This window comes from Carassius carassius, chromosome 5 (genome assembly GCF_963082965.1).
Source record: "Carassius carassius chromosome 5, fCarCar2.1, whole genome shotgun sequence".
Taxonomy (NCBI): Eukaryota; Metazoa; Chordata; class Actinopteri; order Cypriniformes; family Cyprinidae; genus Carassius; species Carassius carassius.
Window position 1 is genome coordinate 21,496,701 of NC_081759.1, and position 22,774 is coordinate 21,519,474.

The 22,774-nt window shown below is 36.8% G+C and overlaps 4 protein-coding genes across 4 annotated transcripts in view; 1 reads left to right on the plus strand and 3 right to left on the minus strand.

Annotated features, from left to right (window-relative positions):
* On the minus strand, positions 1 to 2,444 carry gcnt4a (glucosaminyl (N-acetyl) transferase 4a). The gene is made up of 3 exons (XM_059550136.1): positions 2,340 to 2,444; positions 1,937 to 2,004; positions 1 to 1,809 (listed from the first exon to the last, which is right to left on the minus strand). The coding sequence occupies exon 3, from the start codon at positions 1,806 to 1,808 to the stop codon at positions 519 to 521; it is 1,290 nt and encodes a 429-aa protein (XP_059406119.1). The 5' UTR covers position 1,809; positions 1,937 to 2,004; positions 2,340 to 2,444; the 3' UTR covers positions 1 to 518.
* Positions 2,445 to 2,640: 196 nt separating this feature from the next.
* Positions 2,641 to 11,742, minus strand: LOC132140488 (ankyrin repeat and KH domain-containing protein 1-like). Its single transcript, XM_059549268.1, has 20 exons — positions 11,545 to 11,742; positions 11,372 to 11,439; positions 11,108 to 11,175; positions 10,966 to 11,006; positions 10,822 to 10,880; positions 10,457 to 10,622; positions 9,886 to 10,004; positions 9,522 to 9,701; positions 9,162 to 9,304; positions 8,913 to 9,051; positions 8,276 to 8,352; positions 8,033 to 8,165; positions 5,963 to 6,048; positions 5,065 to 5,875; positions 4,833 to 4,988; positions 4,610 to 4,752; positions 3,936 to 4,134; positions 3,436 to 3,602; positions 3,161 to 3,275; positions 2,641 to 2,991 (listed from the first exon to the last, which is right to left on the minus strand). The coding sequence occupies exons 1-20, from the start codon at positions 11,619 to 11,621 to the stop codon at positions 2,855 to 2,857; spliced, it is 3,084 nt and encodes a 1,027-aa protein (XP_059405251.1). The 5' UTR covers positions 11,622 to 11,742; the 3' UTR covers positions 2,641 to 2,854.
* The window catches only part of arsk (arylsulfatase family, member K), a 52,583-nt gene continuing 37,092 nt past the window's right edge, over positions 7,284 to 22,774 (minus strand). The window contains exon 9 of the mRNA XM_059550142.1: positions 7,284 to 7,509. The gene's annotated coding sequence lies outside the window, so the exon portion shown is untranslated. The remainder of the gene's footprint in view (positions 7,510 to 22,774) is intronic.
* Positions 12,678 to 21,123, plus strand: hmgcra (3-hydroxy-3-methylglutaryl-CoA reductase a). The gene is made up of 20 exons (XM_059550137.1): positions 12,678 to 12,907; positions 13,729 to 13,918; positions 14,045 to 14,156; positions 14,246 to 14,333; positions 14,452 to 14,536; positions 14,633 to 14,738; positions 14,863 to 14,969; positions 15,048 to 15,167; positions 15,251 to 15,411; positions 15,861 to 16,102; positions 16,193 to 16,362; positions 16,672 to 16,866; positions 17,621 to 17,779; positions 17,947 to 18,104; positions 18,202 to 18,307; positions 18,454 to 18,624; positions 18,766 to 18,906; positions 19,013 to 19,171; positions 19,309 to 19,463; positions 19,931 to 21,123. Exons 2-20 carry the CDS (start codon positions 13,754 to 13,756, stop codon positions 19,983 to 19,985), a joined length of 2,655 nt encoding a protein of 884 aa, XP_059406120.1. The 5' UTR covers positions 12,678 to 12,907; positions 13,729 to 13,753; the 3' UTR covers positions 19,986 to 21,123.

Genomic DNA, 22,774 nt, shown 5'->3' on the forward strand with positions numbered 1-22,774 from the left:
TACTATAGCTAAATAGCTTTATTTTAAACAGTCAATAATGAAGGTACAGAAGAGATTGTCGGTTATATAAATAATTTTAAAATGACACAGCATAACCCTGGCACTGATACAGGCATTGTTTTAAAATGACTACTTAAAAACTACAAATTTAAAACTAATTTCAGGTGACCCTCACAGCTGAAACCCTAAGAAAGTTCCCACACAGACTGATTCAGTAAAAAGATGGTCTACATGCATCTCACTGGATTGGTTTAAACAAATTTAAATATATAAATATTTCATAGCTTAAGCACCTATGAATACATCTTTGGTCAAGTTATAAAGCAGAAGCTGAAAGGCAAACCCATTACCATACTGACCTAGCATGTAGTGGACGGCAACATGTTGAAATTTAAATGGCTTGGAAATACAGCTTTTCAGATAACTTTTCAGTCAGCTGGTGCTTTGAACGAACATAAGTGCAGCGGCAAATGTGCATATTTACACCAAAGCATGGCCCAAAAAATTCAGCCTTCTTTTTAAGACACTCTTTTCATGCATTGTTGATGCTGTTTCTCCTCAAGTTTCTCTTCAAGACATTTAATAATGACAGGGTCAACTTTGGGATCAAACTTGTTTGCAAACCAATGGCCGTCCTCCAGAAGCCACCGGAGCTCCGCCGCACCAAAGATGCAGACACTGCGTCTGTGTATGCCGGTGCACTGTGGATACAAACGGCCTTCAAGATAGTTCCATTTAACCAAACGTGTCCTACTCTTCAGGTCTGTAACATCAGGCTCAGATCTCCCGATCTCCCCAGGAACTCCAGGGACCCTGGCCATCGTTGCCCAAAAGTGCTCATCAGGAGAATATGTGTCAGCAGCCCATTGCAGAAAATCCTTTGCCAGTTGATTGGTCATAATATATGACACAAAATCACGTGTCAAGACAAAGTAAGCGCTCCCGACAAACATCTCAATGTCATGCGGTGGTGGGTCTTTAGCAATGTCTGTCTTAACAGGCATTTTATGGTATTCGTATGACACGTCTTTCAGTTCATACCGAAACTGAAATCGCTTTTTTTTCATTTTGCTGGGCCTGCTTGATTCAAGCATGTTTGCACCGTTCAGTTTACTGAGCTCAGTTACCAGCTCATAATTGGACTTGAGTGGAAAGTCTTGGCCACACAGATTGATAACATACTTCCATTTGACCTCTGAACTCAAAAGGTCTGAAAGGCAGTTGAGATCTGCATTAAGTCTGGTAATATGTGCATACTGAACGGACTCAATTTTAGAGGCTATGAAGACATTCGGAAAACATTTTTCCAAGTTCTTCATTGCTGCAATAAATTTGTTTGAGGACTTTTGGTCATAATGAATGCAGTAAATATTGTTAGGTGTGTAGATGGCTCGAAGAATCCTTTCCACCATAGCGCTGTTCTTGTGCACCACTAAAGAGTATGCAATCGGAAAGCTGCATTCCTCATCTGTTACAATGACTTCATTATAACCCCTTTGTTCGATGTAGTTTTTGCAGTCTTCAGTTAAAGAAACAATACTCCCATCATCGACTTCCACAATGTTTTTACGTCTTAACTCCAATGACTTGCCAATTTCCACTGGTTCCAATTCATAAACGGCTGTGCAGTTAATACCATTCAGAGGCTGAGTTCTGGGGGATTTATGTGTAGCTCCATAGGGCTCGATGTAAATACTGTTGTCCATTGAAATCTTGATGTACATCAGCTTCAGCACGACAAACAACGACACAACAAACACATAGAACTTGCATCTTAACCAGTGTAAGACAGCACATCTTCTTTTCATTCTGTTGGCAAAGTAAAACGGGTGTTATAAATAAGGCTGACATAATCACTCAAATCCTTTACAAAACTATTCTGCCAGGAAACTGTATCATAGTCAGTTCTATCGTATCATATGACTCAAGTGCCTACCTTGCACGCTGGCGGTCTTTTGTTTTGTGTCACTGCCATCAAACGTTTCTCAACATTACAACACATGTCTGTGAGACAGATGAAGAATAACAGATGTAAAACATTCGGTTCCGAAAGGAATTAATTAGCTAATACTGCTGAAGTTGCCGCACGGTCTGAAGACCGGAGACAGATTTTAAAGATACTTTCAGTACAAGAAAAACTCCATCACTCGGCCGACACCAAAGAAAAGAGCTTTTTTGTTGTTTTTATATGTTCGAAACTCCATTCAAATAATGTATGAACGAAAGAATTAAGAAAATAGTAATTGGACAACAGATTTTTGCCGTCTATAACAAATATGCGATGTAGATACAAATTAATGTCGTGTCTATCTCTAAATAAAATAAATCAAGATACTTACATCTGCTTTTAAGATTGGGTGGAGTCGTACCGTCAGTCCGCTCAAGAGGAGTAAGTTCTTGGACTGTTGACTTGACAATTTTTTTATGCAGTCTGACTCGAGAGCAGCAGTATGAGGCGTGAACGCCAGGAAAGTCCTGTCCGCCCACTCGCATAAAAACCTCTTGAAAGTTTCTGTGGTTTCCTAGCATCACAAGCGAGTGTTCAAACATACAAACTCATTTAGAAACGCGCTGATAACGGCTGGGGTCCATACATAATATTACTTAGGTAAAATAAATAAAAGGAACGGGTCATGTGTTGACTTCCATTTTAATATCAAGACCATCATCTTACAAAAGAAACTTAGTAGTACAAAAACATTTCAAATATAGGCTATTCGTACTTTCTAAACAACAACGAGAATATAACACTCTCCCACTTTGTAAAAGTTCAAACATTTTAAACAGGTTTTAACACTGAAATGGTTTTCGTTATTGCTCTAACAGGCACTTTTGTGCTACATGAGCAATTTTCTTAAGTTTCAAAGGTCCACTCCTCACTCTGGGCAAAGACATCCCAGTATCTGTTCATCACGTGGTTTGGAAACAACTCCTCATCGCTGACCAAGTGAATGGATCTGATGTTCATGAAAACGTCATTTTTGGACGGCTCTATTGAACAAAATGAATGAATTATTAGTATTAACTAGACACAGTTATTTCAAAAGCTAGTTCAAGTTTAGAAAACTAACTCAATTAACATGCCACATTACCTCCACTTTTCCAGTACAAACTAGGAGTAGTAAGTTTGGTCCTATATCTAAATATCGAGTTGGCAAACCTTTTATAGCAGGTTTTGATGGACTGTTGTTGAATGTGCAGGAATGGGGATGTACTGATCCTAGAGATGTTGTCTCTGTATTTAAACAACTTGACTTGAATTGATACACAACCTGCTAGGATAAGAAAAAAAAAGTTTAATTTGTTTTCAATATCACTACTAAACACATAAAAGTACTGAACTCACAATTCAGTATTTTTTCATCATGATTACTTATCAGTTTTAGTCGTCCATCAGAATGAACAACAGCTTAACATTTCTCAGTTGTCTTGTACCTTTTCAAAGGCAAAATCAGAGATGGCAGGACCTGAGGACTGACTCTCCAGGACTGATTCAAAACATTGATCTGGGAGGAGGAAGACTCTGCCACTGGCATCACTGACAGATCCATTTTCCAAAAGAGAGGCTTCATAGCTACAAGCTAACTCGTCCTGATCAGCATCTGACAAATGATTTATAAATTAGCCTACCTTAAGTGTCATTTCTAAATGATCATACCAATGTTGAATGATTCCTTCTCTAATAAGGCAGTTCAATTTGCTATTGCAACTAAAATAGATGTTTGTTCCTGCTGACGGAAAACATTTATCTGTTGAGAATAACTGTGAATAAATAAGCTCAATAAACATACATTAAACATATCCATGAACACACACACACTTTTTGTGTTGTACTAAAGAAAGAAAGTCATACAGGTTTGGAATAAGATGAAGGAGAGTTAATGATGAGATAATTTTTTACTGTTTTTCAAAGTCTTCCATGCAGACTTTTTTACCTGGCTGCATGTGCTCTGCAGCCAAAAGCTGGGATCCCTGTTTGGAAGTGTCAGTTGTCCAGGAAGGTTTACGAAAAGGTCCTTTAAATGTCAAAAGCAGCTCTTTGATGCTTTCATGTGCTGCGAGGTCTACCGCATTCTGTCCCATGATATTCTTGTCATGAGGGCTTGAGCCAAACTGAAGGAGAAGCCTCACAATCTATACATAAAACATCAAGATCAGAACATTAAACTGCTTCTGAAAGTTCATTTACATTTGAGTACAGAGTGTTAGTGTGAATGAGCTGGTGATGTGATGGGAATCAGATTGAAACCTAAAGAAATATTACTCTGCTCTTACACTTGATTACCATTCAGATTAAAATAATAGAGCTGTAGCTGCAATTACATAATTCTTGCTATAATACAAGTAGTCCAGCATTAATAGAATATAGTGCACGAGTTGTTTGAGCTACATTTATAAGAGACTATATTGAGGTATATTTTTAAGAGACTGACAGCCTCTGATCACTATCTTTTCTTTGTATGGAAACGTGTGTAATGACAAGTAATTGAGTACATACTTAATTAAATTATTTTTTTTTGGGTTAATGACCCATTAACCAGTACACTAACAAGGGAGGGAATCTGACATTTAAAATTTGGACAGATCATAACAGAAATAAAGAAGCAACCTCATACGACCCTGATGCGACAGCATCATGCAGTGGGTTACATCCATTTAGCCCTCTACTGGTGACATCAGCCCCTGCTTCCAAGAGCTGCTCTGCCACATCTACAAAACCTCTGCTACAGGCCTCATGAAGGGCGGTCCATCCTGTCCACCCAAGACATCATGAAAGCATTAAAAATATCAAAGGAAATAATGTATCCTTACTAAGGCAAGGATTTTCCCACCTGCATGATCTGATACATTAACATTGCTTCCAGCTTCTATCAAGACTTTGACCATTTGCAGGTCTCCTCTGATGCACGCCCGGTGAAGCTGAGTCTCGCCGACACTATTTCTCTTGTCAAGATTTTTCTGAGTAATTTTAAAACATGTCTTTGGTCCTGTTTAGAAAGGACAATATATAAATGAACATGGTCTAAATAGTGATGATAATTATGATTGACCCCAAGGCATTACCTGTATTAAATCCATCTGCGACATTTTGTCCTCGTCTAAGCGGCCTTTTCTTCTGTTTCGATTTTTTTTTCTGACTTTTCTTAATGTCAGGGGCATTGGACCATTCCACAAAAGTGCAGTCAGAATCCGCTGAATCTCTAACTATATGATTCTCGACAACAATGCATGGTTTAGTATCTGGGAGTTGTTTGTCGCTTGTGTCTAATTCCTCGAATGGTTGATCTTTCTCTGACTCCTCTGGACTGCAGGTTAATCCTTGACTATGGATTATGGCCGTAAGCAAAGACAGTGAACCAGGGCTGTCTGAGTCAAACATTTCTTCACTCTGTAATGTAGACTTAGCCACTGCTCCAGATGGATGTCCATTAGCGACTTTTTTGAATGTCCCTTGTAAACATGAGTCAATTAGTTCATTTAAATGAAGGGGCAGTGAAGAATTGCTGCATTCTTGACTGCTGTTGTTGTTGGTGTCAGAACAGCACACAGTTTCAGATTGAATCTTTTGGTAAACATCAAGAGCTGACTGTTGTTCTTTTCTTGTATCTTTATTCTGCTGAAGTAAGGGGCCATCTACTTCTTTTTTACTCTCAATGACATGGTTTGTATCAAAGTTGAGCAAGTATTCCAAAAAATCTTTTTCATTTTGAATGTCGTGTTTTGTTCTTTTGAGCATTTTCTTAGCAATGGCAGAGTCATTATCATCCCTAATATCAGCCCCATAATTGAGTTGACAGCCCTCTGATATTGTCTTTCTTGTTGAGGGAACTTTATATGAATCTTCACTTCTTCTCTGAATTGACAAATCAGTAATCTGAAATAATCAGTGAAATAAACATGCTGAGCAGGTTTGGATACAATGCACGTGACAGACATTATTGTGTGTAAAGGAAACACTCACTGCATTGCTATAGTCATGGAAAGAATGTAAGCTTGTCTTCTCAGCTACCAAACTGCCATCATTCATCAGAGTTTCACCAGCCTCCCCTAAGAATAATACATAGAAACAAATAAAGATAAAATAAAAACTAAAGGCAAACAATATTTGTCACCCTCAATGCTGTATTTTGTTTACAAAGAAAATCATTTTCATGAGTCAACTGTTTAAATCTAATTTCTTTATTCTGGAAACTCAAAGAAACAACCAAATTGTGTCTTACATTAAAATCTTAAAAAGGCAAATTAGTAGATTTACCATTATGAAATGTAAATTACATATAGCACTGCTTACTTCACACAACCAAACAAATGTACTGTAATTAATGAAAAAAAAAGAAAAAAGTAAATTGAGTCAAAATTCCAATATTTTGAACATATACCACATGTAAATTTTATAGTATATTTTTTATTTGTATCATATAGTATGCACCCCAAATTATGTAAAATATTAAAAAAAGAGTACTAAGTTACATAAAATAACCCAATATTTAAGTGTCAGACTTCAACTGAATGAACTTATCAGTTATTTGACAGTCCAATGTTCTGGTGATGATGAATAATCTTCCATATAATCCACTGTAACATCACTATCTATCACTATCACTATCTATCTGTTTGAGGGGTCTGATCCCTCGCTCTCCTGATCTTGAACCAATGAGGGACCCTGGCTACAGAAGTCCTGCTCTCGGTTCCTCACAGGACACAGTACATTTGTGCTAGTCTGAGGTGATGGTTCTACTGGGAAATGAGGACACACAACACCCCAATTCACACTGAGCCTCACATTAGACATGCTATCTAATAAAAGCCAAAATGCTAAAAAAAAATAATAACATTTAAACTATATAGACTGTTAATAATGTGCCTCCACAATTACTGTAAGCAGTGTAATACAGTCTGCATGTGCAGCACGCTTCAAAATGAATGTTCACTTATTAATCAGTCTTATTTTATTTTCTCATATACAGTATAGACCAAAAGTTTGGACACACCTTCTCATTCAAAGAGTTTTCTTTATTTTCATGACTATGAAAATTGTAGATTCACACTGAAAGCATCAAAACTATGAATTAACACATGTGGAATTATATATGGAATTATATACATAACAAAAAAGTGTGAAACAATTGAAAATATGTCATATTCTAGGCTCTTCAAAGTAGCCACCTTTTGCTTTGATTACTGCTTTGCACACTCTTGGCATTCTCTTGATGAGCTTCAAGAGGTAGTCACCTGAAATGGTCTTCCAACAGTCTTGAAGGAGTTCCCCGAGAGATGCTTAGCACTTGTTGGCCCTTTTGCCTTCTGTCTGCAGTCCAGCTCACCCCTAAACCATCTCGATTGGGTTCAGGTCCGGTGACTGTGGAGGCCAGGTCATCTGGCGCAGCACCCCATCACTCTCCTTCTTGGTCAAATAGCCCTTGATGCCTTCAGTGTGAATCTACAATTTTCATAGCCATGAAAATAAAGAAAACTCTTTGAATGAGAAGCTGTGTCCAAACTTTTGGTCTGTACTGTATATGAATCAAGCACATAAGGGACTAATTTTAGAAAATAAAATTGTGGGCAAAACATGACTCAATTTGATAACTCTATTGCTTGCTAATGTGCCATTATAACACTTCCTACTGAATATAAGCGATGGCGAGGTGGATATTGTCACTTACTTGGTGCAAAAAAGCTTTTTTTCCCTTTTGTTAGCAATTGTTGTGGATTTTTCGCTCCCAAACATTTTCATTAGCCTTCACATTCAAAATAATTAGACTTACTCCATGAGGATGAGTTTTACACTTAATACCCTCTAAAGAACTAATTCTTTAGAGGGTTCTGGTTTAAGCTGGCTAACTTAACCTGACCATATCTTTGATCAATACAACATCAATTGAATTTTAAGGAGTGTGTATTTCACTGTCGGGTAAATGTGTGTGTTCATTAGAGTGACTAGATTGTCGAGGGGTGCATGTTTACTGTTATTAAATATTGCATGAGCCATATCTAGTTCTCACAACCCTTGACTAATGTAGAGGAGAACCTTGAAGAGAGGCCTGAATGGAAGGATCATAGCTTGGTTGTTCACTGCTTGGACCAGGAAAGGGTTCAGCTTCACCAGACTGCTCACTTGTATCAGCAGTTCCTGTTGATTTCTGAAGAGGAGTTCTTGTGTCCTCAAAGTGAAATGATACAAAAGTAACTGATCAGTAGTCCAATAATGTAATGATGCCACCAGTCAGTAACAGCAGATTTTTTTTTATCCAATGAAACATCTTTGACTTACTTTGATGGAGTTCTGGCAGTTTCTTTGGCTCATACTTGGATTGACTGCAGAATCAGTGGTGCTAGGTGTATTTTTATCTATTTACAAATACAGTGAAACAAACCACTTTTTACTATTTATATTTGATGTTTTGTATTCTAGGATATACAATATACAGTATGTATTATTGAACACCCATTATTGTAGGGTTTTTTCAATGTCTGTTCTCTAGTTTGTGTATCATAGTTTTATAAGTTGTGTTCAGCAGTGGTTATTACAAATGCTCTGGGAAATGGCTCTGTCAGACATCCAAAAACAGTACAAATCATGGGAGCCAATTTAACATGAGCATCTGTTACACTAACAGCCAATTTGCTTTTAACAACATTCTTTATGATTATGACTGAGTACACAAAGCATGGAAAGGCTCCATCAGCAAAGAAGACTAGCGGACAAAAACTAAATGTTTTCAGTGAACATTTCTAGTGAGAAAATGAGAAGATTCCCTCTTCCAAGAGCAACTGGCAGGATGGCAACATTCAGCTGGAGACTAAGGTTGGAAAATAAATATTGCCTATTTCCCAGGTGTTCACATTATTTTGTTCAACCCGTGTATATTACATTTGTTTTGTGTATGCCACAAGGTTTAGGTTTAGACCTGGATCACTTTTAGTCTTCTGCAGATATTTCTCCACCAGTATATACATAGATCTTTCTGTGGTCATGTCCATAGGAGTCATCCCTCTGTCACTCTTTGATAATGGATCAGCACCATACTTCAGAAGTAGCTCTACAATCTGTAAGCATTAAGTATTCAATATAATGACTATCACAGTCAGTGTATAGTATTTTAGATAACTAGTGTTCACTGAAGGTACATCTGAGTACCATTATGCAATTTACACACCTTGTAATACTGACACCGAATGGCATCATGTAAAGGTGTAATTCCATTAACTCCTCTGCAGTTTACTTCGGCTCTAGCTTCGAGTAAACTTTCTGTCATGTCATACTTGTTTCTCTGCACTGCCTCATGGAGTGGAGTCCAACCTGAATGTGAATAGACCTTAAGGTTCAGAAGTGTTGATCCACAATGCCATCAGGTGGACATGTGTGCTAACTTCAACCACTGGTCTATAACTAGGGTGCCAAATGAAGCTTGTTTGATGATTTGAATAAAAGTGTAAAATATGCAGTGTCCTCCAATAAAATGCATTAGTGGTAATGAACAATCTTATGTTTTATAATTTCCTCCAACATGCCATACCTGCATAATCTGGTATATTAACAGAAGCACCCACTGTGATCAAGTCTTTGACGTCTTGAATGTCTCCCTTCATCACAGCTAAATGCAGCTTTGTCTCTCCAAAATGATTCCGTCTGTGGATGGACTTGAGTGATAGGACTTTCCCTGATTTTCGTTCTGTAATGCCTTGGCCTCTGAAACCTAACAAACAGAGTTTGTGGTATCTAAGTGTGCCTCATAAAGGTGCACATATACTTTTATCAAGAAAGTTTCATTTCTAGCATGGATTCATCATTCTGTACAAAACTGAGAAGAACACATGCTGTAATGTTTCCCATCCACACTTCACTGAGCTAAATTTGCGTGGTCAGGTTTGAACACTTGCCTGGACTAATGTAAGGCTTAGCGGTTACTGTTGGTGCATCATGTGTAGGCAAAGGTGTATTTAACTCTTTATTGTACTCCTTGGTGTCAGGACTCTTCTTCCTTTTAGAAGGAAGTGACCTGAATGTAAACAGTAAATATAACATTCATTTTTCAGCAAATTTTGAGCGAATTTACAACGTATAAAACAGCTGAATTAAATGAGTGATATACAATGGGATCCAAAATCTGAGATGATGCTTGTAAAATGCTTTTATTTAGCATTTTTTTAATTGAATCAACTTTTTTAAAATCACAAATTATATTAGCAGCTTAACAGTTACACTGAAAAGTTGGATTAGTGCATCAAAGTAAGTACCAAAGAGCATCTTGATTTTAATTAGTTACCTAGAAATGAATTTTACATAACAATTCTTTGTTTTAAAATGTTCACAGTGTTGAAGCTTTATTTATTTATATACAGGTTTAAATAAGATTTTGAATCTCAGTATTGTTTTAGACCCTACTGTATGTTTTAGCAATTGACAATCTGAAAGATACTGTGTGCAAGTATCTGACTGATCCTGACTGACCTCTTTTTAGTGTTCTGTAGTTGAGTGTTCTTCATTTTGGCCAATGGATCAGTTTTCCCCCCAAAAGTTTTGCTGTTTATTCTCAATGAACAACTCAAAGTTGGCACAGGCTGCTGGTGAGAAGCATCCAATGAGTTTGTGCCATGTAGGGGAATGGGTCTCAACACTAGGGGGCAGAAGTTACATAAAAGAATTAGCCCAAGATCAGTCACCAGAAATCTGAACTGCTTATTGAATCTCCAAAACCATGAGATAGTGTGGATCGGCTGTGGCGTTAACATTTGAAGAGCTATATATCTAGTTGGCTTTTGTGGATATTATGGAACTTGTTTAAAGTTGAAAGGATTGTCTTCCAGACTGTGTACCTTCACTATGTTCCCTTTCTGAGGACCTTTCTTCTTCAGTAATACGAGATTGAACACTGCTGATGAACACAAAGCAAAGCAAATTATTATGTGAATTTCACACCTGAATGCACATTTGTTTCATGTATAAATAGATGTGCAAACCTTGCAGGATTTATTGGTGGATCCATAGTACCATGGGTTAGCTTGTAATAATAAAAAAGAGAATTCAACACATAATGTACCTAGAAATGCTTGAGCTTAGATTTGATCAAGACCTCAGCATGTGTCGTCTAATGTAATATACCTGTTTTGTTATGGATGTCTTTCTGTTCTGTCCTGTGCGATATTGCAGGTCAATCTGAGGTGAAATCTCTGTCAGAGACTAACGTTAGTTAAGCTAACTTTACTACTGTTACTGTAAAGTGAATGGTAATACATTTAGTGGTGCTCACTAAGACCGATTCAACCGGACTTGAACCGATTCTAAAATAAAAAGTGAAGAGGGAACTTCTCCAGAAATGCCCGCGAATGAGCTTAGTTTGACTGAAGTTACAGCTCATGATCATACCTTCACTGATTAGGACACGATGGGAGGCGGCAGTGGGGGTTGAGAACTGATGTTCTGTCAACATTAACCTACAATAATACATGAACCAGTCGTTAGCATTGTAAATATATCACTTTCGCTACATTTAACGGGGCAGTACGTGACATGGGAAACGTTAGCCGTTAAAAGTTGACCTGCTGAGGTAAAAGCTGTGGTCGGCTTCAGTGCTGTCGTCGTCCGTCGCGATGGTCTCCTCCTGCTCTAAATCCATATTTGTTTGCACTGAACAATACGACACACGTCTCGTTACATTAGTAATATTCAACAACTGTTGCTATGGATTTGTGTTATAATTTAAGTTTTTTTTTTCTTTTATCGGCGGCAAATTGGGTTCATAGCTCTAATCTGATTGGTCACAGCAAGATCTCATTTGATAAAAAAAAAAAAAAAAAAAAAAATATATATATACCGGTATATATATATATATTTATTATTCAATGATATACATAAAACCCGATCATTTCTGATTATAAAGAGATTATGAATCATTCATAACTCAGCAATTCGTTCAATCATCGTCTTATTGATTTTACTTTTACATGTGCACTTTTTCATTCTTAAAAAAATACTTCAAAAATAAATAGTATTTCCCTTTGCTATCGGACATTAAATATATAGAAATAGAAACAGTGCATTTCTACAATGATACCAATAGCCACGTTTTTTTTATTATCGAGTTAAAATTCTTGTAAATTTAGTTCTGAGAAGAATGTATCACGTCAGTGGCACGTGACACACCCTGCATCACCAAACACACACACGATAATCTATATTGTTATATAAATCAGTTTATACAAAACAGAGATATGAAATGCAATTGTATCGGCCTGCAAAACGCTTGTGTTATATGAAAAAGTCCACAATGGCAGGGCAAACATCCATATACTTACTGACTAATTTTATTGTATTTTTTTTTTGTAATTCTTAAATGTTTCATGAAACAAAACCTACATTAGATCCGATAATTGTTGTTGATTAAATAAGGTTAGATTAATTAACGGTATGATAAGAAAATGGTAATAACATTTCTCTTTCCTATTGCTGTGTGGGGTCTATTACAGTTACAAGGTCGGATACTTTCTGCGGTGGAGGTTCAAGGCTGGGCCAAGGTACACACTCCACATACATTCAAATGATGGCCAGATCACGCGTCCTCCGGCAGGACACACCCTCAGCACCATTATCATGAAAGTGGGCGTGGCTTTCTTGCTCATCGGAATGGTTCGAGGATTTGATTGGCTCTTCGCTCGACTGACGCAGAGCCATGCCATCGCTTCATAAGCTTAGAGGAAGGATGCCGGTTTGAGTCCTCAGACTTCGGGAAATGAAATGATATAGTCTATATTTATTTATATTTAACCATGACAAACACACTTAAATGTTAGTTTATAACAGCGCAAACATCTATAGGCTTTTATTAAATCAGCCGCATATGTGGAGGATTTTACAGGGATTTGCTCTTGGTACTAATTCTTTAAATCTCATTGACCCTTACTGGTAAGTGCGTGCATCAGACCTACAGCTAGCCATAGCTTTTATTTTAGACATGCCTGCTCAGTGTTGTCCATGCTCGAATGTGGATTTCTTTCAGCTCGTCTCTGCATGATTGCATCAGTGATTCATGTTTTATAATCGTTGTTGGTGATGTAGGCTCTAAAACTAGAACGTCAAGTCAGGATCATTGTATGTGCTAATGCAAAACTATTTTTCCATTTTCTATTTTTATTTAAATTTTATTGTAAACAATTACATAATTTTTTATTAATGGTTAATAAAAAGGGCATTTTTTAAAATATCACGATGAAGTGACTCAGCTTTTAACTATACGCTACTTTAGTTCTCATTTATTTATATTTTTAAAAACACACTCCTCACTTTGCACATGCAAAAATAAATTATATTTAATTAATCTGATTAATAATTTTTACAGTTAAATCGGTGATTCTAATTTGATCATTGGTCTTCATAATCAGTAAATACAGAAACAAATGGCACCATCTATAATGTATCACATTACCTATGTACTATTGCACTTATGTCAAGCCATCTGATGTAACTGTAGTACAATGTAAATTTGGTAATAAAGACCACTTCTATAAACAACTCAAAATAACTTTTATTTAACTAAAATGTAAGTTATGCTCTGGAAGCACTGTGTTTTTATTTTTCCATCAATTTATTATGTACTTAATATTTTTTTGTGCTCGACTTCATACTCGACTTATGAGTGTCAGAATAACATTTGTAATTCATAATTCTGCCATTGTAATCCTGTTTAAAAAGTTTATTTTCTCCCATTTGCTTTATGTCATCCACAGTAAGTGACTGTAACACACCTTCAAAATGCTGACGAGACTTTTCCGAATCCACGGCCTGTTTGTGGCCTCCCATCCTTGGGAAGTCATTGTGGCTACTGTGACTCTCACCATCTGCATGATGTCCATGAATATGTTCACTGGAAATAACCAGATCTGTGGATGGAACTTTGATTGCCCCAAATTGGAGGAGGTACAGTGTGTTACTGTGGAAATGAATTACAACACGATGGCAGTTAATGTATAGTTCTAATTCATCTAGTTCCTATCTTTTATATCTATTATTCCTAATATTTGTTTCTCTCTGTCTTGTCTCCAGCAAATCTTAAGCAGCGATATCATTATCTTGACTATCACAAGATGCATAGCAATCGTCTATATTTACTTTCAATTCCAAAATCTTCGACAATTAGGATCCAAATACATATTGGGTAAGTTGTCGTTTTTAAACCTGTTTTAAAAATATGAGTTTATGAGGTAACATGAATTACCAATGTTTATATTAATATTTCTTTTTCAGGCATTGCAGGACTTTTCACAATATTCTCCAGTTTTGTGTTTAGCACAGTCGTGATTCACTTCCTGGACAAGGAGCTCACAGGCCTCAAGTATGTCTTATATCACTCTCGCTAGAGATCTTGGAAGTATTGCTTTTGTTTTTTGAAAAATAGTTAGTAGATATATCAAGTTAATTTCACAATTTTCATTTTGTTTTCATTTCCCCAGTGAGGCCTTGCCATTCTTTCTACTGTTGATTGATCTCTCCAAAGCATGTGCTCTGGCTAAGTTTGCTTTGAGTTCAAACTCACAGGTACTTTACCTTTTCATTTACGTTAAACTGAAGTTTAAATAAACACAACTAATCCGTCTCTGGTTTTTGTAAATGGCTTATTTGACTGTCCTGCAGGACGAGGTGAGAGAGAATATTGCCAAAGGAATGGCTGTTTTAGGACCCACTTTTACTCTTGATGCCCTTGTGGAGTGCCTGGTGATTGGTGTGGGGACAATGTCAGGTAAACTTAACCCTTCCACATGAGACAGAAAATCAGCACAGTTGCAGTGCAACTAACATTCAACAGATTTGTTTAGCTCAGCAGTAGTGAACTTTATTTGGCCCTTTTCATTGTTTTTCTGCAGGTGTGCGACAGCTTGAGATCATGTGCTGCTTTGGTTGCATGTCTGTCCTGGCGAACTACTTTGTGTTCATGACCTTCTTCCCGGCCTGTGTCTCTCTTGTGCTGGAGGTATGTAAGCATATTTAAGTGCAGTACTCATATAGGAAGACTGTAACCTATTCTAAGATGTATGACTGTTTCACATAGGTGTCTAGAGAGAGCAGGGAGGGACGACCCATCTGGCAGCTGAGTCACTTTGCTAGAGTTCTGGAGGAGGAAGAGGACAACAAGCCTAACCCTGTCACTCAAAGAGTCAAAATGATCATGGTACGCATAATTGAACCAAAAACACTACAATCTTTTATTACTGGGATTTTTTATATCAGTGGTTTTGTCTCTAATATTTGCAGTCTCTTGGCCTGGTCATGGTTCATGCTCATAGCCGGTGGATTGCAGATCCCACGTCAAGTAGTGGAACTCTTGATCTTCCTCAAGTTGGAGTGAGCCTGAATGAAAATATGCCCAAGAGAATTGAGCCAGACATGCCCCTTTGGCACTTTTACCTGTCCAGGTAGGTACACGTCTGAGATTTTATTCAATTAATTCAATTTTTTGGTCAACTAATGATGGTTTTATTGAAATTCTTTGTGTAGTTCAAAATACATAGTTTTATGTATCAATTGGACTATATCTATGCCACAGTATAATGTTCAGTATGAAAATTTGACATAGAAATGTATTTTGAGATTCGCTAGAGATTTCATGTAACAGTGTTATTATATATTTGTTACTTTTTCTAAAGATTAAAGTTTAGTGAGTGTTAGATAACAGCAAAGATAATCTAAATGTAAAAATAGGAGAAATGAGCATGCACAATAAATTATCCAAAATCAATAGATACAATAAATAAAAAACTCCAATATTGGCTAATAACCTGTGTGTTAATAATACATTATGCATTGATAAAAATAACAATAACAAGATGTGACTGTTTTTATTAATTTTATTCTGTGCATTTAGGATGATCAGCATGGATATAGAGCAGGTGATCACACTGGGTCTTGCTCTGTTTCTGGCTGTGAAGTACATTTTCTTCGAGCAGGTGGAGATGGAGTCTACCCTTTCCCTGAAAGTCCCCACTCCAAGCTCCATGCTCGCTCAGAAATGGTCTCCTGATCAGTGCTGTAGGAAAGAGGTTCCCATTTCCAGCAAGCCTGAGAAAACCCCTACTCCCCCTCCAGTGGTTACCAAAGAGGAAAGAGGTATTCTCTTCTTACCTTTACACATTTGTGTTCATTTCCTGCAAACCCAACATTCTACAGTGGACACTAAATGCAGTGTCTCTTCTTCAGATTTAGTGATTCGGCCCCTGCCTGCCCCAAAAGAGCCTGAGCATAAACATACTTTTGTTTTGGGAGAGGATGAAGCTGAGGAAATTGTTGATGTGTCGGAGACTGCGATCAGTGTACCTGCTGAACCCAGACCTGTGGAAGACTGTCTGTCCATTCTGAAAAACCCAGATGTAAGAGCGCTGTTAAGTATCCCTTTCTACATCGATACTCTTGTACTCTTTCTTGCATAAAGATGAACTCTGGGTTCACTGTGGGACTGAAACCTGTAGTTATTTTTTACCTCAGAGTTGACCCATGTAGTCTCTAATGAGATCTTCCTTTTTCTCCTTACACTCTTACTCTTAGCCAATTAGTTTATGACGTTAGACCACGTTAGTGAAACCATTTACCTCCAAGAGTAGACTTCTGTTACCTAGATCCACATATAATCACAGTGTATGTGTGTGAGTATTTAAGTGTCACCTCTTCTGACCCTGCAGATGGGCGCTCGCTACCTCAGCGATGAAGAGGTGATCGTGTTGGTGAACTCAAAGCACATCCCAGCTTACAAATTGGAAGCCATGATGGAAAGCCCTGAGAGAGGGGTGATGATCCGTAGAAAAATGCTCAGCCCCAAATTCCCAGAGCCCAAAGCTCTCACCTGCCTGCCTTATAAAGACTACGACTACTCTAAGGTAAGATATCAGGTCATAACATCATACATAATTTAATTGGTGGTGATTTATGGATTTGAATAAACTAGGGTTGCACTAATATTAAAACTTTCCATATTCACATTTCTTTTACATTTTGTCCAGTTTGATGAGAACCGATATGTTTTTGAGAGAAGCCTCTTATGCTTACATTAATTTGATTTAGAGTTTTGATGGCAAAAACAGTGATTATCGTGAATTATTATTTACGAATGTAATTTGTTCCTGTGATGGCAAAGATTTTTCAGCAGTCATTACCCCAGTCTTCTGTGTCACATTCAGAAATCATTCTAATATGCTGATTTGCTGCTTAAGAAATTATAATCAGTTGAAAAAACTAAAATGGCTTTTTATAGAAACTGTGAATTTCTTTTTTTTTTTTTGATGAATACAAAGTTTATAAGAACAGTAATTATTTAAAACAGACATCTGTTGTAACATTAATATAACATCTGTTGTAACATTTGATTTAATACAGAATTTTCCTGAAAGTTTCTTTTTAAAAAATATGCTTAACATACATGTACTGAATGTTTATATACACAGCGACACAAAAAATAAATAAAAAGGCTCATAATTGGCTTATAGGTCATAACCAATTTGTTACCATACGTTATACCATACTTTGGAGTTGGGCACATTTTTTAGCATGGTCCAGGAAGGGAAAACTTAGTAGCACTCCAGACACTTAGCAGCCTTCAAAGTTCAGCATTCATTTTCCTGTTCTTTCCTCCAGGTGATGGGAACATGTTGTGAGAACGTCATCGGTTACATGCCAGTTCCTGTGGGGGTTGCTGGTCCTCTGTTATTGGATGGAAAGCAGTTTCAGGTTCCCATGGCAACAACTGAGGGCTGCCTGGTTGCCAGCACAAATAGAGGCTGCAGAGCTATTGCAGTAAGCAAAATTGTCTTTTTTTTTGTCCTATATGATTTTCTTTTTTGTTCTTGAAGGGTAGCTGAAAGGAAACTCAATTCATGGTCATTTGAACTGATATAATATTGCATATTGTCCAGTGTAAAGCCCATTAATCTAATGCTTTGTTGTGAATGTGTTTTCCACAGTTGGCAGGTGGTGCCAGTAGTCGTGTTCTTGCAGATGGTATGACCAGAGGGCCGGTGGTGCGCCTGCCTTCTGCCTGTCAGGCGGCTGAAGTCAAGGCCTGGCTGGAAAGCGATGAGGGCTTTAAGAGCATCAAGCAGGCCTTTGACAAGACCAGCAGGTAAAGGACTATTTCAGTGAACTGATTTAGTGTGATAGTGTAGTGTTTCTTTTTGTAAATTATGATTATGTGACACATATTTGTGTTGTGTTTGTAGGTTCGCACGATTGGAGAAGCTTCTGATCGGCCTGGCTAGTCGCAATCTATACATTCGATTCCAGTCCAGAACTGGAGATGCAATGGGGATGAACATGATCTCAAAAGTACGCAAGTACTGAATTTTACAAAATGTTGTGAATCATGGTCATTAAAGTGATCTTAAAATAAACTGCCATGACTCATTTCTGGGTTATTATGAAGAACTCGTGCAGTAATATATATATATATATATTTTTTTTTTGGTCACCAGGGCACAGAACAGGCTCTTGCAAGGCTGAAGGAGGAATTTCCAGAGCTTCAAATTTTGGCTGTTAGTGGAAACTACTGCACTGACAAAAAACCTGCCGCCATCAACTGGATTGAAGGCAGGGGCAAATCAGTGGTGTGTGAGACCACCATCCCAGCCAAAGTTGTCAGAGAGGTACAAAACCTCATTACTCTTCTACAAAATGCCCTGCAAAATCTGCATACTCGCAGCCTGTTGACACTGAATAAGGACATACATTTGTTTTTGGGATGACAGTCCAGAATATTAGTCTCACGCAAGTGTGTTTTTGTGTAGATTTTAAAGACGTCGACTGAGGCTCTGGTAGATGTCAACATCAGCAAGAACTTGATTGGATCTGCTATGGCTGGAAGCATCGGAGGTTATAACGCTCATGCTGCCAACATCGTAGCTGCTATCTTTATTGCATGTGGACAGGTAATAAAAGTTATTGTGTACAGTATGATTTTGCTGTAATTATATAGTGATGGTACAGATGGTAAGTACAGAAGTGAATTCAGCTAAATTAATTTGTCCTTGACAGGACCCAGCACAGACAGTGGGCAGCTCTAATTGTATCACTATTATGGAAGCCTCAGGCCCCACCAGAGAGGATCTTTATATCAGCTGTACTATGCCCTCCATTGAGCTGGGCACTGTGGGCGGAGGCACTAACCTTCCTCCCCAGCAGGCTTGTTTACAGGTACTTGATACAGGATCAATATTTGACACATATGAAAGACAAAAGTATGTTTTAGTTCAACGGTGAATGTACAGTTGATAAAGCCACTCTTGTAGCAGATCTCATGCAGTTTTATTCTCTCTCCATTTTGCTGTCAGATGTTAGGAGTGCTGGGTGCCAGTCAGGAGTGCCCAGGTGAAAATGCCCGACAGCTTGCCAGGGTGGTGTGCGCTACCGTGCTTGCAGGAGAGCTGTCACTCATGTCTGCACTCACTGCTGGACACCTGGTCAAAAGTCACATGACTCACAACAGGTAAGAACTGTTCATTATATATGAATATAACATTCTCATTTATTATTATTGATATACTGTTATTAAAACCTTTATCTAAAAATCTTGAAGCTAAAAATAAGTGTAAAAATTAGTATAACAATATAATACTAAATATAATATAGTATATAATGTAAAATATTTAATGTATTATTAAGTCACATATTAAGAGTTAAAATTAAAATCTAAAAAGTCTAAAAGTTAAAATGATAAACACTGGAATGTATTGTATCTTCTAGTCTAATTAATGTAATCCTAATCAAACGTAATCACATAACATTCAATCTTTGAAAAAATTACATAATTGAAAATATAATAAAATATTAATATTTTAGTCATGTATACTTCTATATAGTGATGTATTATATTGATAATCATTATCTATGTAAATACTCATTATCTGCAAACACCTGTATAATTGCCTTTTTTATTTTGTATTTTGGCTATAGATCAAAAGTGAATTTGCAAGAAGCTCCAGGAACATGTACTAAGCAGGCATCTTAAGATGTCACCTGCTGAAGATGCAAAAGGCCCATAAAGAAAGAGGATCTCAAGTTAAGGCACATGTGACTAGTAATTTAGATGATTTTAAAGACCAGCAAAAGGATGCTTGAATACAGACAAATGACTGTTCATGGTTCCCCGGATCTGTTAAACAAGTTGTCTTAGAACTACAGACATTCTTTCAAAGCAAACTGGTTGAAATTAAAGACTGGAATCAGGACCAGCTGTGTTCACAAGCCTAGAGCCAGTGTTTCGAAATCATATCCAAACAGAAACTGCTGTTTCCGTACCTGCTTTGTTAAGCTTAAATTGCTATGGAGAGCAAATCAGATCTAAGATTCACATCAGCCAGTACATAGAGACACAAAAAGCCACAAAATTTAACTTCTTTCCTAAAATCAATATAGTTTGTCACATACATGACTAACTGGATGGGTTAAAGCCGATTACGTTTTACTTCATTATTTGTTGAGGATAGCAACAGGGGGCATATCTTTGCCAACTTTATCCTAACTGGAAAAAGCAGCATTAGACAGAAAGAGAAGGATAAAGTTGACTCTTCACTGCACTTATAAAGGGAAATAGCAAAGGACAGTATTGATACAGAGAGGAGTTTAAAGTACTATGATACGCTAGTTGGTATACATGTAGAATATTACAGAATGACTACAAAATTGCCAAATGCAGCCGTCAGCAGTGTTCGGGATGTTTTCTGTGTCAGGATCTCCTTTTTTCTTTTTTTTTGCTATCACAGGAATTGAATGACTTTCGTAACTGAAAAGGGTTGTGCTACGGCATGATGACACAAATATTTCAAAAGGTGCTACAATCCACGTTTCAGTTTTTGTTCATTTAGCTATTTCTTTGTGTTTGAACACCTCTAATAATGGATTTATGTAACAATACGCAACTTAACGCCTGGCATGTTTCTTAAAGCTTGAAATGGCTTTTATTCAGTTGGTTCTGGTTTTTCGTGTCATGGAAAAGAGTGGCTGTTTAGACATGTACGTTTCATGCTGAAGACGTTGAAAGGAAGCTTTGCTATCCCCCCCAAGGCACAATTCAAATTATTCAATAAATAATAAACTGCAAGGGTTTGTATATTTTTTTTTAATAATAAAAATATAGAATTCATTGACTTCTGCTTGATATTATTTGCTCTCACTTGGGCAACTTCCATCAATGAAAATGAATGGATGATAATATTGCAGATACCTTCTTAACCTTTGGGGATTAGTTCTAACATTTTAGAATTTAGATTTGCTTCTTTTCAGTTTACTGGTTAACCAATAAAAAACTCAAATGAACAGTGAATTTTGCAACGTTTGCACACAAGCATAAAACAGTATATTTCCATTGCGAAAGTTAAGATTTTTTCTTATGTGTTGCTAAAAACTCTAAAAGCCCAAGAACCAAAAAAGGCACCAAATAAATCACTGAATTAAAAGAAACATGTAGATTAACTATATCAAAGAATTGAACCATTAAAACTTTCAGTTCTCCAAATAGATGTACCAAAAAAAGCACACTTGTTTGTGTGCTTGAGACCTGAGGGTGGTGAGATGTTCCAATTCTCCTGAGGCAACGTCATTATAGGCTCTTGCCTCACCAGAGCACGAGCCGGCCAATCAGCTCACCCTGCATCACATCTCACCAGGACACTGACTGCTGATTGGCTGACTGCCCCAGACAGACCTGGAGGGATGAAACGAGCTTTACACACACACACACGTTCAGTACGTTAATCTCAGAGCACTAACTGTTTTACTCCTCCCCTCATGCTTATCTTAAATACTAACCCTATCTTATGCACATGCCACATCGGCCCATGGGTTTATCAGTCATTCGCTCTCAGTGTGACTGGAAATGTTCCCAAAACTGTTGTACACAATACAGTGAGTTCATAGGATATTGAAAAATTTATTGCACTGTACAGTGAGATATTCTTCCTGTATGAACCTCAACAACACAGAAAATAATCCTTAAATGAGATTAACAACTAGAAACATAAAAAGAAAAATTTAAAGTTTGTCTTTTGTTTCATAAAATTTGGTTTCATTAAGTTGGTGATACATGTAGAAAGAAGTCATTTACAATTTTTTTTTTCAAAAAGCATTTAACATTTGTAGATCAATCTAAAAATAAAATCCTATTTCTGAAAGTTTCTTGTTCTTGCTGTCATGAACAAAGTGTTTCACCCTAGTAAACTAAATATAAAAGTGTCTGAAACAGAACTGCAGCAGCAAATTTGTAGTGGCAGGCAAGTGATGCAATCAATGTATAACTTAAACCTTAATTCAAATCAGGCATTCTGAACTCAAGTATTATTATGGAAAGACTAAGGGGGGATTTAAAAAAAAAAATCTGACTGTTTAGTGCAAACAATGTTACAGAAAACACAAATTCAACATGAAATCATGACCTCAAATGGATAGTTCACACAAAATAAACAAAATTTACTCTAGTTGTTCCAAACCTGAACTGATTTCAAAAGAACAAAAAACCTTTTGAAGAATATTGGTGACCAAGCAGAATTTGATTACCACTGATGGCCACATTATGGAGAAAAACATCTTAAAAAAAAAAAAAAAAAAAAATTATATATATATATATATATATATATATATATATATATATATATATATATATATATATATATATATATATAAATATATATATATATATATAAATAATAATAATAATAATAATATTATATATATATATATATATATATATATATATATATATATATATATGAAAGCCAATAATTCAGGTTTGGAACAACATTA

What these genes read in the sequence shown, in the direction of transcription:
- gcnt4a (XM_059550136.1), bottom strand. Translation starts at nt 1,808, where the DNA reads ATGAAAAGAAGATGTGCTGTCTTACACTGGTTAAGATGCAAGTTCTAT.
- LOC132140488 (XM_059549268.1), bottom strand. Translation starts at nt 11,621, where the DNA reads ATGGATTTAGAGCAGGAGGAGACCATCGCGACGGACGACGACAGCACT. An exon ending in AGAAAGGGAACATAGTGAAG is followed by an intron (nt 10,623 to 10,821) that starts GTACACAGTCTG and finishes TCTGCCCCCTAG; the next exon opens with TGTTGAGACCCATTCCCCTA. An exon ending in CATTCAGGCCTCTCTTCAAG is followed by an intron (nt 6,049 to 8,032) that starts GTTCTCCTCTAC and finishes TATTATTCTTAG; the next exon opens with GGGAGGCTGGTGAAACTCTG.
- hmgcra (XM_059550137.1), top strand. Translation starts at nt 13,754, where the DNA reads ATGCTGACGAGACTTTTCCGAATCCACGGCCTGTTTGTGGCCTCCCAT. An exon ending in GAGGCTGCAGAGCTATTGCA is followed by an intron (nt 17,780 to 17,946) that starts GTAAGCAAAATT and finishes TGTTTTCCACAG; the next exon opens with TTGGCAGGTGGTGCCAGTAG. An exon ending in TCTTTATTGCATGTGGACAG is followed by an intron (nt 18,907 to 19,012) that starts GTAATAAAAGTT and finishes TGTCCTTGACAG; the next exon opens with GACCCAGCACAGACAGTGGG.